Genomic DNA, 22,300 nt, shown 5'->3' on the forward strand with positions numbered 1-22,300 from the left:
CAGCCTTGTTCGCCTCCGAAACATGGGAACTCATGATGGAGAGAAAAGAAGAAAAAAAATTGAGAATTTTCCAATTTCCGATAAATTTTGAAAATCCAAAAAGGTGGACACTGTTTGAATGTAAATTTTAGATGTAATATTTTATGCAATTATATAGATTTTTTAATCTTTTTGCCTCACTGTAGGACTATTTGATGAAGCAGTTTTGACTTCTGAGAAATTTTACAATCAAGCAACTTCTGAGAATTTGAATATGATAATGATAAGAATGAGTATTTTTCTGCAAATGCAATGTTTCAACAACAACTTGCTTTTACTTTCAATTTTGAAAAATATTTTTACATAATCGGAATGACAAAAAAAAATGTGATTTCATGAATTTAAATAAAAAAACGTAATTTATTGAATTTTTAAAAAAAATGTGTCTCCACAATGAATTCATGAATTTAAGAAATATGAGTTCACGAATTTCAAAAACTGTGATTTCATGAATTTAAAAAAAAAATATTAACATGATCATTTACTTGATAGTTTTTATATTTAGGTTATTTACTTGAGGTATCATCCCATTTAAAGCAATGCTATCTCGGGAGAATTTCCCATTATTTTCACATAATTTCTAGCGCGACACTCTCTTCCCACCGCATTTTATTTCTGAAAGGGCAAAAATACCATTTTCTGCAAATTGCAACCAAATCAGATCCCCAACGTGCATCACAAGCCCCTTTAGCCCAAAACAACCCTCGCTCCCGTGCGCATATTAGGCGCTCTCGTGGATGCAATTTGAATATTTAGAGCGCGAGAGAGAGAAAGACGCGTCGAAGGGGGCTCAATAAAATAAAAAGCGTGCAGGATTGGAGGGTGGGTGCGCGGCGGAGGGTTGAAAGCAGCGCCGAGAGAAAGGACTGTTTCCGAGTGTGTCGGCATTAGGCGGTGTTTTCGAGTAGAAAACAACTTTAAAGAAGGACAGAAATGGGTTCCTGAGCGGATTACCTGTGTAAGAGGATCTCTTTTCTTTGAACAATATGCCGCGCGATCAATATCAAAAAATAAAAGACCTTTCTCCCTTTCGACTCCCCCTCTGATTCTCTTTGGCGGAAGATCGCAGCATGCGGCCCTCTAATAATGCAGCCCGTGTGACTCCATTATTACATCGCAATAAATTTATTATTCCAACCCCATTAGGCGCGCTAACGATTACAAATGTCCGCACACTGACCTCACCTGCGCACCATCGCTCACCGCGCGACCGCCGCGTTTCTTAATTCGCGCGCGCGAGCACCATTTCACCATTTGCCTGGTGCCAAAAAGCCAGCCAGAAATTATCATGCTTCGCAAATTGAAATTTATTGCGTCGTCTCGCCGCCCGCAAAAATAATATGTCGGCCGCCGTGAAATTACCCTGATAACAAAATTTGACAGTAAAAAATGAAGTTGATGAACAAATTTATGCCGTGCATTATATTTTTAAACAGAATTTGTCTTTGTCCAGTCATTGTTCCCTGCCCCCCCCCCCCCCAGGTATTTATCGATAAAGATGTTTGTAGACTATTTTCAAGCAGCTCTTTTCATTGCAAATATCTTAGAAAATTTCTAAATTGAAATGGCTGCTCTGAAGCTCTGGGACAACTGCATTTCTATTATTTTTGAAATAACGCTATTATTTTCAGGTATAGATATACAGATAGAGGTACAGATATAAATTTAAATTAATAGTAATAAAAAAATGTTGCACTTCTGCCTTTGGAAGTAAATGTGGAATTAAATGTTGAATTTATTTTTTATTCCAAAACGCGCATCAGGTACCAATTTTTTTTTCTAAACGGTTAATGGGAATCTTTCCATAATATATGCATCATATAAATAAAATATAGATATTTATTAAACTGTTTTTAACAAATTTAAAGAAAAACTTATTTATGTCAGCCATGCCGTACACTCGTGCCTAAGGCCTTACACTCGTGCGTTTTAGGAAAAAAATTTATTTTAAAGTTAACATAAACTTTAATCTGTGTTATTGCAATACTATTTTTGGATTATATATTTGCCACTTAAAATTTTATACTTATTTACTAAGTGTTTAAAGACAAAAGTTTTTGACTTTAATATGTTCATTTTTTTTTTAAATAGATTGAATAATTGAAATTGTAAAACATTAATGTTTAAATTCAGTTTGTTTTCACTTTTTTTTCTGGTGAAATTACATTGTTAAGAAGACGGCAATGTTTTCTAATTCCCAACACCTGTCTTTGCCCTTCTTCTGCCATGGGTGGAAATGGTCTAGTGTGATTACCAGCGAGTTATTTGTGTTTCGGGGAAGTGCCGTTGGCTGTTTGTGCAAACCAAACACTGCACTGGAGTAGTCCTCTGCTTTTTTCGGCAGGTGCGATCTCGATAAATCAGAGAAAATAAACTTTGGCACTGTTCAAATACACACACGACGAGAGCACCAATCGCGGGGAGGGAGACTTTTGGAAATCGGCACTAATTGAGCCGCGGCTCGTCAAAGTGGAATAGAGGTGCAATTACGCCACTTGGACTAATTAATTCAAAAACCACTCCAGCGTGCGGCAAACTTGGATTTTGGCTTTTGTTTCGGCGATAAAAGTGCCTTTCGACCTCATCTCAAAAGACGGCGCTTGAGGAAAATCGCCTCCGCTTTTCCAGAGCAGGAAGTGAAGGGAGCTGGGGACACACCTTTCCCGTTGTCGCCAACCCAAAGAACAGGGGAGGAATAAGAAAGAACACACGACGGCTGCGATTAAAAGTGCCTCTCTCTCCCGTGCAGCCTTTCCGTTTCCCGTCTCTTGCCTGCTGCTCTGGAAAAGTCGTCCGGTGTGCAATTTAACGTTAAGGCGCAGCAGCTGCCACCGCGTGAGAGGGTGCTTTGCGTTTTAAACTTTTCATTGCCATTGTCAAACAGCACGTAACTTCGAATTGAATGCTTTATTTAAATTAATTATTCATTAATTAGATTTTTGTCTTATATAGTTTATATAGATAAACTTAATCAAATATTGTTTGTGCCACTTTTACATACCACGTTGAACCTTAATTTTAAAATTCTAAATTTCAAAATTTTTATTTTATTTTTGTTTATTTCAAATAAAATAAAATTTAACAAAATCTTTCGCTTAAAATATGTAATCGGAATTTTTATCTCTGAACCAGATAACTTATAGTTCGCATGTGAAATTTTTGTAAATATTGAATTCAATTGAATGTAAATTTTAATTCCTCCATGAAATACAGAGTGAGGTATCCTGAGTAGGTAGATATTTGAAACAGGATAAAATTATAATAACTAAATTTGAATATTTTTAATTTAGAAAAATAATGCGTTCAAAAGTTAATTAATTTTAAAATGCTGATGATATTGCTTTTTTTTATAAAAGGCCATAGTCTCTTTTTTCAATAAAATAATTTTATTTGCATTATTTTACCATGATTTACCAGAAATTTCGTAAACGATTCATTTTGTCTCCAATCAAGTTCTAGGCATAAAATAAATTAATTGCTTATTATTAAAAGCGTAACTTAGTACATCAATGATAAAATAGTAACAAATTTTAAGCTAATTTTCATGGCAAAAGACGTGGTATTTAAACTTTGATCTCTTCATATATAGAATAAGTAGGAAACGAGGTCAACGTCGCCCACGTACTTCTTCCATCGAAGAAGAAACCCATCTCCCGCGCCTTTCTCGTTTTGTGTTTTCATTTGGGGCGCTAGAATGCGATGATAGGGGCCAATTAGGGGAATGAAGGGTTCAAAAGTGGGCGCGCGCGGCTCCATTTCGCCGGCTGGTTATCGTCGTGGAATATTGAAATTGCTTTCGCCTGGTGAGTTTCTCGAATGCTTAATGGTCTGGAAATCAGCAGCGGCAGATGGAAAAAAAACACACACATGTATAAGGACGTCGGATGACTTCTGCCCTCCTTGTTATGCTACCGCAGCGAAAAGTCACTCTCCTCGTTTGCAAAACCCAAGGATTTACTTCTATGTTTAAAAAAATGTCATATGAATTCACTAGAAAAACTATTTACCACTTTGAGATATTTTTATTCTTAAGTTCTTTTTTCCTAATTATATTTTTTAAATTAAATTCTTGTCGCCACAGCCGCCGCAAATAAATTTAAATTTGCAGTCTATAGGCAATACATTTTTTTAAATACAACAGGAACTAACAAGTTAAAATCAATTTATTATTGTTTTTTAATTATTCTCTAGAAAAAATTAGTTTATTCTAGTTATTTTCTCTTTAAATAATATACAAATAATAATAGAACACTATCGTAAAATTTAATTTTAAGTTCATATTCAATACCTTCCTTCAATTTATTTTCCAATTTTGTTCTTTTTTGCTGGGGAAATAAATGAATTAATTAGGTTTGAAGCCTTTTCCTGTGTATATGGCACACATGTGATTGCCTTATATACTGTTTAAGGTATTCGGGATAAATTGATTTCTCTATGCTCGACTGGGATAGGGTGTGGTTTGTTTTGCTTTATCACTTGATTGATTGCGTCTGATTGAGTGCTCGGCGCTGCAGCATTGCTGTTCAGTCAATATTTGTCTATTTGTCGACACACACTTGACATGTATTATTCAGTCAGCGAACTGAAAAACTCACTCAATCGATCTCCTCTCGTGGTCCTGAACAAGAGTAAAAAAATGCACACGCAAAAATTCGTTTGGCGTAGGAAAAGAAATAAATACCTGGCAAAAAGTGCAAGATCGCAAAACGTCCATCTGGGATTGACATTAAAAGAGAGAGACACGTTTGAACTGTTATATTTTTTAGATGCATTTCAGTGGCACATGTCGAGCGGTTTCCAATATAGAGGAACGCAATAAGTGCGGCGACCCTTTGCAGCCGCGCTTGTTTTGCTGCCGCTTTCAATTTTTTTGGGAGGCGGTGGACGTCGGGCTCGGAGCGAGGGGCGAGAAAAAAAACGAACGCTTTTTGCCACAACTCAATTACTGGCGGAGCGGCACGGCTTTTAATTCGGCCATTAGCCGCGTAATGATTACAAATGCCGCTCTCTGATTGTCTCGAGGAAAAGGAAACGCTACTCCGAACCAGCTAAGAAAAGCTGCTCTTGGGCTTTGTAATACAAATTGCAGAACAGCCTTCGCGATTTCGCCCTTGTCTGCTGACCCCATTTTTTTCGACTTAAGACTTGAGGATAAGATTAAGTTTGAGGGTAAATATATTTTTTTTTTAATTATACTATAAATTTCAATGTTGTTAAAAAGTTGTCAAACTTTTATTAATTTTTTTCATTACTAAATTTAATACTTAATATTTTTATTTTTAAATTTCTTTTTAACAATAATTTTATATATAAATTTTGTCTTAAATTTAAAATAATTGCCAAATCAAAAGTAATCCAAATAAAATCAACCAAAAATCATCAACAGGGTTTATGAACTGTGCAACTTTAAAAAGTTATAGTAAATTCGTATGATTCGCCTAAAAAATCTTTATATTAATCTCAATACATATCAATCTTCATTTACAAATTTTATTGTGATCAGTTAGCATGTGCAATAATGATACACACGCGCGTATCAATTTGGGTGCAGCATGTTGCTTTCTCTCCTCAGGAGAAAAGAAGAAGGGTGAAGGGCGGGTGGCCGCGCGCACGTAATTAGCAATCATTGCACGAGCCATCGGGCCAATTAATTTCCCCCGAGAGATCACCTGCCGCAATTAAATGGCCGCGCGCGCGGATCGCGTGAGCAAATCCCGTGACTGCGTTGACAAGTTTTGCCAATTCCATCAGGCTTATCTGCGCGCCTTTTTATGCTATTCTCTCTAGGAGAAAAAAGAATGGCGAAGAAAAACACACGCGCTCTCTCACGGGACTCCCAAAATCAATTAGAAGCGCCGAGGAGCGTGCAGCGCTCAATCGCTTCTCGTCACAGCCGCGCAAATATTTCTGCTTTTTGCACAGCAAAAAGCCGCTGGACGAGATCGGGGAAAAGAAGGAAGGGCGACCACTGATTCGATCGCAATCAGCCCTGAAAGGACGCGCGTTATCCGATTATTGTGCGATGGCAATTGGATTTATTTGTTTGGCCCCTAAATTATAGTCTCTAATGCGATTGGCCAGCAAACTTCTTTTCTACCATTAATTTGGTATTAATAAGTTCCATAGCTCAACTGAACCTTTTCGATTCCGTTAAATATTAATTAACTAAAATATATGAATTAAAGAAAAAGAAAAAAATATATAATTACATAATATGACAATTTTGATTTTCTTAGAGTTCATCAAAAAATGAAATTTGCTAGTCTTCCGCTATAACAATTTGCATATAAAATTTAAATTTTGAAACAAAGATGGAAATCATTGCATTTATTACAATTTATACTCATACATAATTACAGTCTCACTACCAGGGGCAAAGTTCTCCTTCAACAATCCGAGCTAATGAAGTGGCTGCACACAAACACTCTCTCGCCGACGAGCGAACAAAAAGCACCCTTTGAGCAGGGCACATTACAATATTGTGTCGGGGTGCGATATCCGTCGAGCGAGCGAGCGCGAGTGCGTAGGTATGAATTTTTAGTTGCGCGCGGCCAAATGAATAATTGAGCGCCGGCCGCGCGCCACAATAGCGGCGTGCAATAATTATGAGGCCTAAATGTACGGCCATAATTACATCTCTGAATCACGGCCTGCGTGTGTGTGAATTATTCGTCGCCCCCCGCCACCCCCTGGCCCGTGCCGAAACTATACCACTTTTTTCGCGTTTGCCGAAAGGCGCCGCCGGGACGCTCGAGCTCTCGGCACGCACAATTATTTCCCCGGGGGTGTTCGTCAAAGAACGGCCTCCGTGGTGGCCGCCCCCGGAGACCGCCTGCCGCCTCCGGCTGCCAGATTGAAAATCACACGCGCTACGTGCTGCAGTCCCTCTGACACACGAGAGAGCCACAGGTACACACACACGCATGCAAATATTCGCCGAGCTGGCTGCGGGGAAAAGCTAGGCCTGACAGAGAAACACACACAGAGACGCTCGCTCGCAATCCTGTTAACTTCCAGGTATGATAGTGTGAGATGTAGTGTGCTTTGATAAAATTAATCCACTTACAAAGGCGCGGCTAGTCCCTTTTGTGAAAAAAATTATAGAAAAAAAAATAGTTTTATCCTTGAACACAACCTTTTTTCACAGAAGCATTTTCAGGCAAAAACTTGGAATTATTAAAAAAAAATTAAAGAAGAAAAATGATAATTTTGACTAAATTTTATTTAGGTTCGGTTTAACTCTATTTTTAATTTTGAAAGGCAGTAAAGGTACTTTCCTGGATATTCTGCTTGTTTTTTTCCTGAATAATTTGCAAAAATTATTGGTTCCCGACTGGTATTTTAAATGTTAAATTATTATTATAATTATTGGCAAACACGAGGTATATTATGACACTTTCAATAAAGGCAAATAAGATTTCCTAAATTTGGCAGCAAATTAAGTTTACTGGTGTATCAAAAGACGATCTCTGCCTAAGTTGAGACATTTCTTACAAATGCTATATAAGAATTAAGTAATACTTCAAAATCAATTGCAGGAGAAAACCTATGAAAAAGCTTTTAGGAAAAGGTTAAGAAATTTAAATTTAATTCACACGTGAAATTTGAAGCGGTACAATCTAGATATAAGAATTATCGTTAATTGTTGGATGCGAGTGGTTTGGCTTGTGGACATTCCTCTATTTGCAACAATTGTCATCGCAGAGTGGTTTCACCTCCGTGCACATTGTGACACACTATAACGCGTGTACGCAGGGGTGCATATCATAGTTGCAGGTATAATGCCATATACATGGGTTTGGTGGCGGCGTCGGCGAAAGGGTGTCTTGACAGGCGGCGTAATCTCGTTTGTCTCGCGGTGCAACTCGATTTCCACGGGCACGCCAAGGAGAAAATTACAATGTGAGGCGACATTTGAGCATGATGGATGACACGCCGCGCTGTGATGTGCACAGGGAGCTAGGCCGCCCCCGCCGCCTATCACGGCTCCCACATACACACACGCACGCACCTCATCTATGTCTACATTTACACCGACTATAAAAGTATAAAAGACAGACCAAAAATGGATTCCTAAATTTAGTCCGCGTGCGACAACAATGCGCGGAAAAGTGTAATCAAGAGACATCCCCTCAATCATTAGGATTGAAGGTAAAAAAATTTTTGCTTGAGCGCTCAAAACCTACTACAAAGAAAAAGGTGAGGAAAATGTTTCTTAACAATATATATGTATATTCCTATAAAGAGACAGAGCGTTAGCTTAGTTTTTATCTGAAGACATTGAGGGCGATCCAAAAGGCTAACTTGGCCCAGGCTAACTTGACTTAGCCCTGGGCTAACTTAGCCCACCAGCAAAATTGAATGGCAGGTTAAATTAGCCCAGGCCAGGTTAATTTAGCCTGGGCCAAGTTTGCCTTTTGGATCGCCCTCATTATCATTGCACATGAATTGGTGTGTGGATAGCATTATTATATTTATGAACACGTTATTTTGAGAAACGCATTATACAGTTTAAAATTGAACAAATTTAAAAATGTGCCAGAAATTTTTGAAAAATTTTGCTATTAAATTAAAATAAAACAAACATATTTTTATTTTTAAACGTTATCAACAGAAAAATTATGATTTTTGTTAATTATAAATTGAATGCTTCCACTCAAGGTGAACTTTTTGAAAATTTAACCAAGCGAACCTGGTTGCACTAATTATAGGAACATAGTTTGAAATTATTATAAATTTGGTTATATGCGTGTTTAATGAAATGACTTATTCAAGCTCAAATTATTATTACACATGCTATTCAAACGCAGACCAGAGAAGACACGAAAGGAATTTTGTAGACAATTAAAACCCTCCCAGGACAAATCGGATCCTAAAACAAACTTAATGTTCAGTGGCGTGGTGCCATTTGTTTGGGGGGTTTGATGTGCAACCTGCAGCACAAAACAGATTGCGCCTGTAACTGTTGTGTTATTGGATAAAGGGCCCGTCCTGTTTGATTTATTCCCCTCAAGCACCTGCAAGGAGATAAAAAATATTCAAATCAGTAGGCGAGCGCAGTGGATTCGATCAAATCCTTCTGCCCGAAGTAAGTCCCCCGTGCTGAAACAAACAGCAGGGCTTTATAACTCCAACAACCACCGCCCCTTGAATTGAAATTGAAACATCTTAATTTATATAAAGACAAAATTTCATCTCGTTTGAGTTAGTAAATTATTTTTACAAGGAAAAAAATCGTCAAGAATAATATTGCCTTTTTCTCTTGTTTCCTGCGCCAATATAAAAAAAGTAAGGTGCTTTATTTTTTTCCTCATACCGCCACAACAAGTGGCTTCTTTTTTTCCTACTTCCATCTACTCCGCCATTAAAATTGGCTTCCTCGTCCTTTAATATGTGCAAGTACGTATACACACAAATGAGCAAAGGAGCAGCGACTCTGTCTCTGCATGTGCTATTGGGTGCTCTGCTTCTCGAGGAGGCTGACGAGAGGCAATATAATAATTTCCCGTACCCAGTTTTGCTCCTCGAGAATTTTAATTTGAAAACTTTTTGCCGCCGCGATCTCGAGATCACGGCAAACAATAAGTATGGCATGGTTTAGGAAAAAAGTCACCGTTTTTTATATATGCATAAAAGTTTGGATTATAAGAGATATTTTTTTAGCAGTTGAAAACATAAACAAATAACTATTAATTTCTGAGAAATTCTCATATGGTTAAAATTATCTGTGGTTTAGTTTGCATAAATTTAATACTGACAAAGTGGATATTTGGGAACTAAATCATTCTTGATGTTAAATATACTTGACTGCAAACTTAAAAAAATTATTCTTAAATTGTTTCAATTTTTCAGTATCCATTAGCTGGTTAAAAAAATTTAATGTTAACTTTCTTTTTGACTTTTTTCATAGAGATTCATGGAAATGAATTTTTAAGAAGAAGAAAAGGAACTCATGAAGGGTTGTGTAAAATATGAAAATGGTTCCGAAAAGTTATATAATTATATGATCCCGATTGTTCTTTTAAATCTACTTGAATAAACGGATTTGGGATAACAATTTAATTGTTATGAGTTTGTCGGTAATTGTCAGTAAGTAAAAATTGACAGTCACGTTTTCGATTTCACGAATAATATCTGGAGTTCTTTCAAATTTAGGATAAAATTTATTGACTTGAGGGCAGGTCTTAAAATAAATTCAAAAATAAAATAAAAAACAAGTATTGTAGCATTATTCATAAAAATTATTAATTTATATACAAAAAAATTGAGTTGTTAAAATTGTTGTTACTGTGATTATTAGTCCTTGTGAAATTTAGATGCGTAAAATTGAATTGATTTGTGTGATTTCAATTTTATTTTATAGAACTAATATTTTTTCCAATGTTTCATAAACAAATAAAAATACTTTTAATTATAAATTAATTTATTTTTTCCAAATAAGTAAAAAAAATCAATTACAAAAAATGGCAGGGAGAAAAATAAGCACACAGTGCCAGTGAAAAACTCACTGAAACTCGTATCTTAAAATTTAAAATTAACTTGAATTTAATTCAATTCAATTTAACTGCGGTTTGATTTGGTTGAGATTCGTTGGTTGAAAGGCAAACCAAACTCAATAAGCCAATAAACCGCGAGGCCTAATTTAATCCGGCACAAAGTCAGCAATCAGAATGTAATTAGTTAGCTGTGTGGAATTTGCGTACAACCTCTCGATTAGCTCCGAAGCAATATGAGCTCGCAGTTTCGCCACGTGATTATGAGCCCGTGATTATCTCCGTTATTACAATAAGGTGCAGCTCGAATCAAAGTGGCGGCGGCGGTTTTGCGGTTTGCGCGACACACTCACCAGGTATGGCAGGCAACGCATGTACGAGACGACAACGCAGAAAATAAAGCGAGTGCCTTCTGAAGAGATTCAACATTGAGGGAGGCAAATTTAATTTACCAAATTTCCCACCGGTTCGCGTGGAAAATAAGCAAATTTCAGTCTCTGCTTTAAAACAGGAAAAAACGATATGGGGCGCCGCGTGTTTGCAGGGGGATAAAAAGCGCCGATGAAAAAACAACATCCCTTGTGCAATATTTTGATATTATTAAAAGCGGCAGAGCTGAAAATTTGGCTAACCTCGCCTGTAACGCACGTCACTACACCTCAGAATTTGTCACATTTCCACATTTGTTGACGCTAAAATAAAAATAAGCACTCAGCAAACTTTTCATCTCAGTATCGGACATTATTCCGATGTGACACTCTGAAAAAAAAACGCTTTTTCTGTTAATGACGTGCGTATGTATGTATTATTCTGCAGTGGTATTTTGAACTCCTCACAAATAATTTTTTGCTTGTATTTAAAAAGGCCCGTTTTGTCAATTTATTTAATTAAGAAGAAAAAATAATTTAAAAGTAAGGACAAGCTCGTTTTTAACTTTGTGATTCTCTTCGCTTAATTTGATTGCTTTCATTTCAATTTACTGAATTTGAAAAGGTCGTAGGCGATTCAAAATTTAATCTTCAACATGCGTGCGTCGGGTGATATTATTATTATAATGCTGAAGAGGGCCCGTTTGGACTAATTTTGCGCCGACGAAAATCTTGTACGCGCTCTTCCGCTCCCTCTCTTTGGCGCAAAACGACAACGGTTATTGCCCATTTGCATTTTGAGTGTGAGCGATTGCTCGACTACTGGAGTTGCCAAGAGTTGGATTTCGGGATCTTCGGCCGGCGACGAGAATGCGAGAATGTCGCCCCGTTTCTTAATTGGCGCTCATCAAAGTGCAATCAGCGCCGTAAATCACACGTGCGGCTCTACGCGCTTGCAAATTTATTCGATCTGCTCTCGGCGCGAACACCATAACTCTTGCTGGCAACTTTTGGCGTCAATTTCAGGGATCGCGTGCGAGACTTCTCTACAATTTGCTTCTCGTAAGAATTAAGATTCAAAGAAAAAATAATTGTAAATATAAGATCAAATGAATTAACTAATTTACTATCACTATTACTAATAGGAGAATCTGGGGAAATTAAAAAGTCGATTGTAAGCTATTTTTGAAAAATATTAATTTTTAAAAATACATTTAGGTAAAAAAATCCTCAAAATTCGGAAAGGTGTGATAAAATTCCTTATTTCAATTAGTCTTCTGTTTTCAAAAAGGTAAAATAAATTAAAGTTTTCACAAGAAAAAGAGATTTAATTTAATAAAAACTATTGAAGATATATATTTCCTTTTTATTTTCCACGGAGATGCATGCTGCGTCGTTATTATCAGATTATTTATATGTAATTAAAAATCGTTAAATTTTTATTCAACTTTAAATCAACAACTTTTATTTTCTATATTTTTATTCATATTTCAAGTGAATAATAATATAATGTCCCATATTTTTTGTCATTTTTAATACTTTTTAAGTTTAATCACATTTTTATATATAATATTTCCAATGTAAATTCCAATAATCCATTTTTTTTATTGAAATTTTAAAAAAAATAATAACAAAAGTATGAATATTGTTTTTTTCTGATTTTCATTATTTTAGTTTTCCCGTTTTGGGACTTAAAATTGGCTGAACCTTTAGTGAAACTCAAGCTGGTATTTAACAGAGTTTAGGACTAAATCTTGCCATTCAAAGTTTCAAGCCCACAGCAGCTTGCAGGGCGAGAGAGACGCTGTGAATACACACGGAGCATGCGATTGCAATTTACGCTGATCTACATGCATCGTGTGCTTGTTTTAGTGTGTGTGCGCCCGCGTGGCTGGCGCGCGGCGGAGGAGGGCCTTAAAACAACATCGGACCGTCGAGGACCAGGGTGGAGCACCCAGTGGCTCCTGCAGCGCCGCCCGGAGCGGAGTCTGCATGCGGCGCCGACAATTCCCGCCATGGACACGCACGAGAGGTAAGCCAAGAAACTCGTTTTTTCAAATTTAATTAATTGACTTGTTTGAAAGATAAATTATGGCACAAAATTTATCACTACAGACCATGCGTTGTCTGATATATATTTTTTTTTATTAAATTATTTTTTTCTCCATTTTTGCTTTCGAAACTTAGTTAGGAAAATTGCTATCAATATTTCGATTTATCACACAATATTACTTCACCACAATTTTACCAGCATACTGCCTGTACATACTCGAATGTATGAAATTTGTTCAAAAATACCCAGAGAAATTTAGATTAAAAAAGATGTTCTAGATGCAGTCGTACAATACGAGAAGTGCAGTGACCATTAACAATGACTATGACCTTTTTGTTGAAAGCACCTCATTGACCATAACATGTCAAAACCCTTTTGTAATGGTTGCAAAAATATTTAATCATTTTACAATTTTAATAAAAGAACGAATTCAATGGGGATATTTTCAGAAACTTGTTAAAAAGGTGTTGTATGATAACTTATTTTACGATCGGTTCGAGTTTTTCGGATATAATTTTAATTAGCATCTTAAAAGTAGATATAAATGAGAAATGATATCTAAATACATTTTTTACTTGTAATCTCATTGAACCCTTTTAAAAGTTTGCAGGATACAAATATGAAATTTGAAGTGCTTTATTTTTATTATTTAATTATCGTGAAATATTGGTTGCCTTCCTAGCAGATAAGCACCAAATGGAGCTTTGCAGTTTATAGACTATCCAGATGAATAACTAAAAAAGTGTTTTTAGAATACTTTAAATTTAAGATTGAATAATAACAAATTGCGTTAATGATTTTAATTATTTAATCTCAATTCTAATCCCCAAACAATAAATATAAAAATAAATGTTTCTCATTAAACTTATGATAAATTTGAACGAAATTAAGACTTTTTCAAAATAAATGGTTGGATTTATTTCAAAATCTTTTGATTGTCTCCATTTCATTAATAACATTACGTTGCAAATTTTTTTACAATATTTTATCCTACTTTTTCCTTGTTACCTACTTTCAAATTACTAATTATAACTTTTCCAACTGCAGACGCACCATACTTATTAGCGAGTTAATGCAATCATCAAAATAAAAAATCTCATTCCCAGACCTCGTCACACTAGCAAAGAATGACCTGCTTTCTAAACTCTCAAAACTCTCTGTCTGCGCGAGCATTAGCAATAACACTTAAAAAAACCATTCTTATACTTTTAATCTCTTTGCAACTTCGGGTAATGACCTTTAATCCGGTTCAGAGTCGCAAACACGGAAACGGATTAAAAAGTGATTGAATCGGCAGGAAATGCAAATGCGTTGGCTCCCCGGCGACAAATTTCATCAGTCCGCCAATTCCAACTGGAGCCCCTAGTGGCTATGCAGCCGACCTGTCTGCGAGGCTCGGCAAAAAGCCCAACTCGCGGCCCCCAGGGGCAAAAGCGAACCCGATTCCTTTTAAAAAGCCCCCGCTTACGAGTGGTCGCCGGCCGGCTTTGCCGCTCGAATTATCGGCCGCGAAATGAATTTGCATCGACAAACAGCAAAACCCAGTCAGCACAAATAAATCCGATCCACCAAATCGACTGCTCTCTTTCTTTTTCTGCTGGGACCAAAGTGGTTATTTATTATTCCTACTGCTGCTGTGCGTCGCGTAAGCAAAAATGTTGTCGTTTTGTCTTTACGCTTATAAGACGCTTTTTTCGACGCAATAATAATGTTATTGGACGGTAGCAAAACAAAGGAAGCCTGTAAGTGTGGAAGTTCAGGAGAAGTGCAGTTTTTAGAAATAAATGAAAAGAACACAAGAATAGTGCAGAATATAGTATATAAATAATAAATTAGGTACTTATAACTATTATTAATGCCTATGGCGCTCTATAAATTCATGCATACATACTCCCTATACATATATTTGGATATTATTTTCGATGTTCTCATTGAGCGGAGACGCATATTTTTTATTTCGATATTGAGTGTCTACATTATTTTAAAGTTTTGTAACTTATTTAGAATGAACAACAAAATATAATATTTTGGAAGGAATTTTAAGACAAGTTTGTTATTTTTAGATTTGATTTGAGCGTAGGTTGATTTTTAAAGTTCACAATAAGTGACCATAAGTTAACCTATTGGCCCTGGTTACTGTACATGAATTGCGTCTAATAGCCACATATTTAATGAAGTGCAAATAATTATGATTTATGAACTATTCTATCTTTCCGAAAGTTTAACTTGTAAATTTTGAATCTCGGGTCCTTTTTACAAACATCTTGATGCAAAAATAAACAAACTATTTCACTTATTTCTTTAACATCCTATAAGATTAAATGTTTGACTTTCCTTTCCTTAAAAAACATATTTTCTTCTATAACTTAAATTCAAGTTTATTTTCCTCTTTCCTCACTTTCAAGGAAATGTATTAATAACACTATTAAAATTAATGGCACATCTAATCAACTTTCCTTGCAACTCTGGCTCTTGCAAACTTGGTGTTGCTCTCCTGAATAAATTTAATCCGAGTTGAGTCGCCGCCGCGAATCCTCAGCCAGCCCCTCTATATCGCGGATAATTTATTCAAGACGGTCGTCTAACCGGTCATAAATATATCCAGAGTTCAATTTGCGTCCGCAGCGAGCCGTCCCCCGACGCAGGCCGGCCACAAAACTGCACGATGTGCGCCACCTGCTTTTATGTGGCCGCCGCCGTTCTTTAAAATGCACCCATAGATTGAAAGAGGGCAATAATTCACTCCTGGCCAAGATATATTTCATCATCTGATTGACGTTTTCTCGCGCCTTAAAAGACCTTTAACAGATAAGCACGGTTTGTTGTACATGAATTGATGTGAACACTTTAGGAAAAAGGTCGAGACATTTGAAAAGGGACAGATTTATATGATGTTGTACTGCAAAATATCTGACAAGGACACAGATTCATGAAAAATAAAATGATTGCTTGGAAAATATACTTACAGTTTTAATAAATATGAATTTAAATAATAGGATGAACAAAAAAGATTTAAAATTAAAAAAGAAAATCAGATCTTTAAAATATTTTACTACAAATCATTTTGAAATGAATCTTTAGGGAGTCTTGAGCAGTATTATATATTTTTATTCTCTCAAAAACATAATTTTAATAATGTCTTCGATTTCTGCTTTTCAATAAGATAGGGAAATCTGGCAAAAAAATTAAATATAAAACTTTTATTTTCCCCTCACAAATTTTTTTGTTAATTTCCTTTAAACAAATTATACAAAGTAATTGATTGAAGGACAGAAAAGTTATGTTATGGCCAGTAAATTTTAAATAAATAATCCTCCAAAGTCCAAATCAAACTAATGATAAAATTAAAGAATTTATAAAATTGTCTTTTTATAAATTATTATATAGATGAAAAGTTAAAGAACCGTTTGAGATAAATTTGCCTCGTTTATCTCATTTTGAAACAGTGTCTCACCGGTGCAAAATCGCATTTTCCGTTTTTCCCGAAATTAATTAATTCATCACTGTCTTACGCACCGCGTGAAAATAATTTCCTGAAGTCAAACCGAGACAGCAGAGATGAGGGATTTGGGGCGAATGGGTGTGCGAGCGCTTCTTACGAAATTAATGTCACAAGTGTCAGGAGTGTCATTTACAAGGAGAGAGCAGGACGGATTTAATTTTTGGCGTGTGTGTGTTCGCGCGACGAGCAGCAGACCGACACACACTCCTAACTAATAAGTTGGTATGCAGCATATACTCATGAGATTATATTCGATTGCGAGTAACGAGAAAAGCCTCGTGCAAATACGCTCCAACGTGTACGTCACACAGACTCTCACGTGCAGCTTGATTGCCTGCCTAATGGTCTGCAACACGAGCTTGTCCCGTCTTAATGCAGTAATCACTGCTGCTGCCTAGCTCTGATGCACGATGTTGCTGCGGAATTGCTGACTACAACAAATTAAATTGCATATTAAAATATTGCAATATAATTTTCACACAATTTAATATGTTACTAACATTTTTTATAAATTTAATCTAATTTTATTATTTTTTTAAAACTTAAATATATTTTTTCAATTTATTGTTTTGTTTAAATGTATTATTAATTATAATCCTTTTCAATACTATGCTGATAACTAATAATGTCTTTTAAAATTAAAATCAATAATCAAATAAATATTGTCCAGTTTCTGAAAACGCTAGTTGAGAACCTTCCAATTAATTGACTTGAGTTCTTTCATGGGATCTTGGATCTTTTTATCATGTTATATATTTATAATTAATTATTATAAACAACTCCACTTGAAGCATAAAAAAATTGAATGGGTTGAAATTATTTTTTTTTTTCATAAAACAAAAGTTTTAATTAGAATATAATTTTTTAACCCATTATTAGTTGTATTGATACATTGGATAGTTTTTGAAGATTCAGTAAAAGATTTGATTTTTAAAAATATTATAATTCAGAGCAGGGTTACATGTCAATTTTTTTTTTTTTAAATAAAGTTGATCATTTGACTTCAAAATTCAAACAAGGGAGGAAATCTTGGCTTAAAAATGTATATATTTCTAATATAAAAGTAGGTTTGTTGATGAAAAATAACGACAATTATGTATGTAAAGCTGTTAATACATTTTCACATTGATCGAAAATGTGCCAGAACCTGCGGAGTAAAATGAAGAATGTTTCTATAAGTATGGGAGAAAAAGTGTGATATTGAGTCTTTAAAATTGAAATTAATTTATTAATTAGTCGCATCTTTAAAAAATGCGGCACAATTTAGTTATTGTCAGTTAAAGTTTTATTTGTAATAAACGTTAAAAATAATGATATATTGATATTTTACTGAAAGATATACCTAAAAATTGCCCTTATTAATGCTCAAAATTGTATCTTTTTCTAAATTTTATGCAAGCCAATAATTCGATTGTATAAGTAATTATTAATATTGTACAAATGATGCATGTCACACATAAAATTGAATGCTTAAACTTAAAACCTTTGAGATGTGTAAAATATTTCTCACAGACGACCGTGTTTAGCAATTAATGAAATCCTCCTATGCTCCATGTCCAAATCTAAAATTACAATCAAAGTTTCGCGATCGGCGGCAGCTCGCACTGAATCAAAATTAGAGCGATCCAAATCTTATCCCTGCGGGCCCAGGTGCGAATTTGAAGCCCCCAGTCTGTATCTGCAGAGGGTAATAATGCCCGGCTGCTCACTCGTGTAATATTGCGCGTAATGAACGGCCAAAGTTTGGTCCGCGATTAATTTATGGCCGGCGAGATGTTTGTTTGGTTGTTTTAATTCCAAGTCAACAATCGATATTATATATTCGAATGCAGCGGCGCAGCAGATGGGCGAAATATCATTATTAGTATTATTATTGCCGCGTGTGCCAGGGATGTGTTTCAGCGGGACGCCCGATTTTATTTATCTCTCCCTGAGGCACCCTCGGGGTGGACGCGCTTCCAAATTGGATAAATTGCTAATAAAAGGTGTAGGTAGGTGGGTGCCATGCAAATCATTCGGCAGCAAAACTTTCGTGCTAATCGGATTAAAAGTAAAATTGGGGAGTTGTGCCTTCTTCTGCTCGCTCAATTTGAAAATCATTTCTTCAAATTCTACAATTTAGCCTTTTTCTTATTTTAAATTCATGTGACCGTACAAATAAAAATTTCTACTTGTTTACGAAATGTATTTATTTATTTATGCAAAATGATATGATTAATCAAAGTTTATAGTTCATTAATATTTCATAATTCAATTTTCTTCAGTTAAAGAACAGTTTATTTCTTGATATTTTTTCTTCTTTTGATTGATTGTTTCACTTATCTTAGAACATAAAAATGACAATTCAAATACATTAAGTTTAGTTTTTTTTTTAAACTTGAATTGGACAAAATTCATTGGTTATAGTTAATCTTTCTCCCTGAGTATACAAAACTCAATTAAATAATTTCAATAAGTATGTACAACTTTTGTTAAATTGACTTAATTTTAACATAATAATTACAAAAAATCCTCCAAAATCCAAAGGATCATTCTGAAAATTATCTTTATTAATTTTTGTCAATGACAGAATGAAAGGGAGCGTTTTTCAATTTGCTGATGGTACGACGATAACCCTTCCAATTTGTAAGTGTAAATATTCATAGGGAGCAATTTGTTATTCATATTAGACGCGGCGGCGGCGGCATCCGTTCGACGGCAGCTTGGAAGTAAAAACGCAGCGCGCCGCAACAAATATTCATGCGGCGCGAGTAGCGCGAGGGGGACTTTTTACCACCGCTGCTCTTTCTCTCTTTCCGACTCGGAGTTGTTTTTGCAAAAACACACGCAGAGCTGCAGAGGTGCTGGCTTTGATTTATGCCCTCTCAGGTGATGATTCCCAAACTTTTTCACGCGCGCTGAACGAATGGAACTCGTTTTGCCGGCTGCTGTTGTTGTTGCTCCTCCGCGTGTAAAAAAAGTGAAATTTTTTCTGCCTCAACCCGGGGACAACGCAATTCGTGCGCCCACGTGCGGAATTTGAATGTTTTGCCGACGTAATTGCACTTTCGCTCTCTCTCGCGGGACTTTGGCTCGTTGAAATTAGCCGCGGTTTGCTCTTATTTATGGGCCAATCGAGACCCGCCGCTTGCACCGCACACAACTCGTCTGAAAAATTACTTCAACCACGCGCTGCGAAAAAACTCAGCAATTTTTAATAAACTGCTCCTGCCGGACGGACGAACGTGAAGTTTCCGGTTTTCCGGACGCAGTTCGAGTTGGAAACAATTTTTTTTTCATTATTTACCGTTGGGGGTTAGGAATTGCATTTACCTGCTCTTCCCCCCAGGAAATGAGTATCGAGGTTCGTTTCGAGTGCAAATTGTGTATGCAAAATTAGATTCCAGCTTTGTGCGGAAATATATTGAGGAAATTTGTTTTTCTATCACATAAGTCAAACAGTAATACAATTAAATTTCTACGGAATATAATATAAACATTATTTTAAGTAAGTGCTATTTACATAAATTTAAAAAAGTTTATATTGTAATATTAACTAACAAATTATGTCATTAATTATATAAAAATTGTAAAAATTAATTATTTCCAACCCAATTTTAACCATTTCTGTTTATTTTTTATTTTTTTATTTTTTTACATAATAAATATATCATAAATATTTCAATGCAGTGCTGAAACTAATATTAAATGTACACAATTATATTTTAAAACTTAAAAATGTTTTTACCGTTTCTTTTTTAATGATAATTTTAACTTCATGAAAATTAAATTTCTTTTGCTTTACATAGTACTTAATGTAGCTTTTTTAATTTCTGGAATTTTAGCACATCGAAGATAATTATGAAAACAATAATAAAATCAAATTCCATTAATTTTTCAAACTTAAATTTTATGAAATTATTTCCTTCATTTACAAGACTCGTAATGATGAAAATTGGAACTTGAAGTCATCAATTTTAGCGTTAAAATAAATTAGAAAAAAATAAATCTTATTTTGATTTATAGAAAATGTCAAATCAGAGAAGAAGAAAAACTAAGTCCACTTTATTTTCAAGAGTGGCATCTGTGAACTAAAATGCTTAAGGATTAACCGAGGTCCCTATTATTGTAAAAAGAAATTCGGAGCTCATTATGGCCGGCGCTACTTTCCATCCTTTGGCGCATCAGGTGGGGTGTGAGCGAGCAGGAGCAGGTCAGGGGTCGGACCGGCCGGTCGTCCGTCTGGGCCAATTAATGGTCCTCTTCCGCCCAATTTCCGGCGCGAAATTGCCCAGAGGGGCAGCGCGTCGGTGAGTTGGCCACCCTGGCTGGCCGTCGGCCAATTCGCAGACACCGAGTGTGGCGCGGGTCGGCGGCCAGCAAGCAGTCCGGCGTCTGCGAGGGACACGCAGCACAGACCACGCGCAGGTAAGAAAAAGTCGCAGTCCTTTGGAGGTGTGTTTCTTTTTCACCAAAGTGTTGGGAACATGCAATTCTTTTTGCTCGTTCTCTCAGGCAGTGATGGCAGGAAGGGTTTTCGAGAGGGTTTATTTTGAGAGCCGAGAGAGGGTGGCTGGGCCGAGGCCAACTAGACTAAATCCGGAATATTTCACATCACTCAGCTGTGCCTCGCTATTTCTCGTGTGGCAGACGCTCAAAAACACTTCGCACGCGGACTTTTCGAGACTTGTCACACACAAAGTGCTACTTCTGCACTCCATTTGATAGCTCCCAGAAAAGAGCGACATTGCTTCGTGTTGAAACACAATTTTATGTGTGTATTTTACGTTATTTTGCATAATTAAAATAACCTAGGACATATTTCTTATGTGGAATTTGGTACTCGAAGACACTCGAAGGGCAGAGTTGCGTAGCAAAAAATGGCACAACATTCCAATTGCGGGCCAACAGAGAGTATGGCACTCGAAACAAGCTTATTTTTCATTCAAGAGCTCCTATTGAACTCTGTTGGAATGCTTTTATTTTCTAAATAAATCGTGGTTAAATTAATGGTAATGTAATTTTGGAATCTGAAGTTCAGAAATTATTTTAACTGAAATTTACTAGAAGTCATGGTGCATGGTGGTCTTGACAAACAATATAGTTATTTTATTTGAATTATGGATATCTTTGCCCTCATTCGTTGAGCTCGGATCAAAAATTAAAAAAAAACAAGCAAGAGTTCACTTTCATATTAGTTATAAAATTCAGCGTAGGCTAGAAACAATTTTTCCGAATTTTTTATGTTCCTTTTTGTTTTGTTTATTTTTATACAAAGCGGGGCCATTTCAAACTGCATTTTATTTACGAAGAGTTAAAGAAAACAGTTTATTTAACAAACTCGTCACTACCTCTTTGGAGCGGGGCGGGAAAATAAATTATTATTGCCGCGTCGCCCTTTGGTGTGTGCTCGCGGAATCGACTCCTTGCTTTTGGTTTATCTCGCGGACAGAACCTATTTATACGTATGTAAAATAGGCACCGGCGTGAGAGTGAAATAGAAAAAGTGGGACGTCAGATGGCAGGGTTCATTGTTGGGCTAGAGCGGCGCGCGGCATATTTTTTGTTTGAGGTTATTTATGGAATGCTGGTACGGTGATGAATATCCTGATAGACGGCCGCCGCATCTCAGCATACTAAATTTAATATAATGTATAACTAACCTCTCGACACCACGCACAAAAAAATCTACAACACTGTACCTAATTTAAAATGTTCATTTGACTCCGTCATGTGAAATTTATTTAATTTTTATTTTCCATGATCAGCTCAGATCAGCTGAGTCCATACATAATTACAAGTTATGTGTTTGATAATTTTAATTTGTAATTAAATTTATTTTAAAAAACCAAACCTTTTTAATAAA

The 22,300-nt window shown here is 35.9% G+C and overlaps 1 protein-coding gene across 1 annotated transcript in view; it reads left to right on the plus strand.

Annotated features, from left to right (window-relative positions):
* LOC132200343 (delta-sarcoglycan-like) overlaps positions 1-22,300 on the plus strand; it is a 58,596-nt gene that overhangs the window by 24,376 nt on the left and 11,920 nt on the right. The window contains exon 2 of the mRNA XM_059625744.1: positions 12,773-12,932. Coding sequence (XP_059481727.1) covers positions 12,773-12,932 — 160 coding nt within the window. The remainder of the gene's footprint in view (positions 1-12,772; positions 12,933-22,300) is intronic.

This window comes from Neocloeon triangulifer, unplaced genomic scaffold (genome assembly GCF_031216515.1).
Source record: "Neocloeon triangulifer isolate White Clay Creek 2 clone unplaced genomic scaffold, ASM3121651v1 ptg000014l, whole genome shotgun sequence".
In the NCBI taxonomy this organism is placed as follows: Eukaryota; Metazoa; Arthropoda; class Insecta; order Ephemeroptera; family Baetidae; genus Neocloeon; species Neocloeon triangulifer.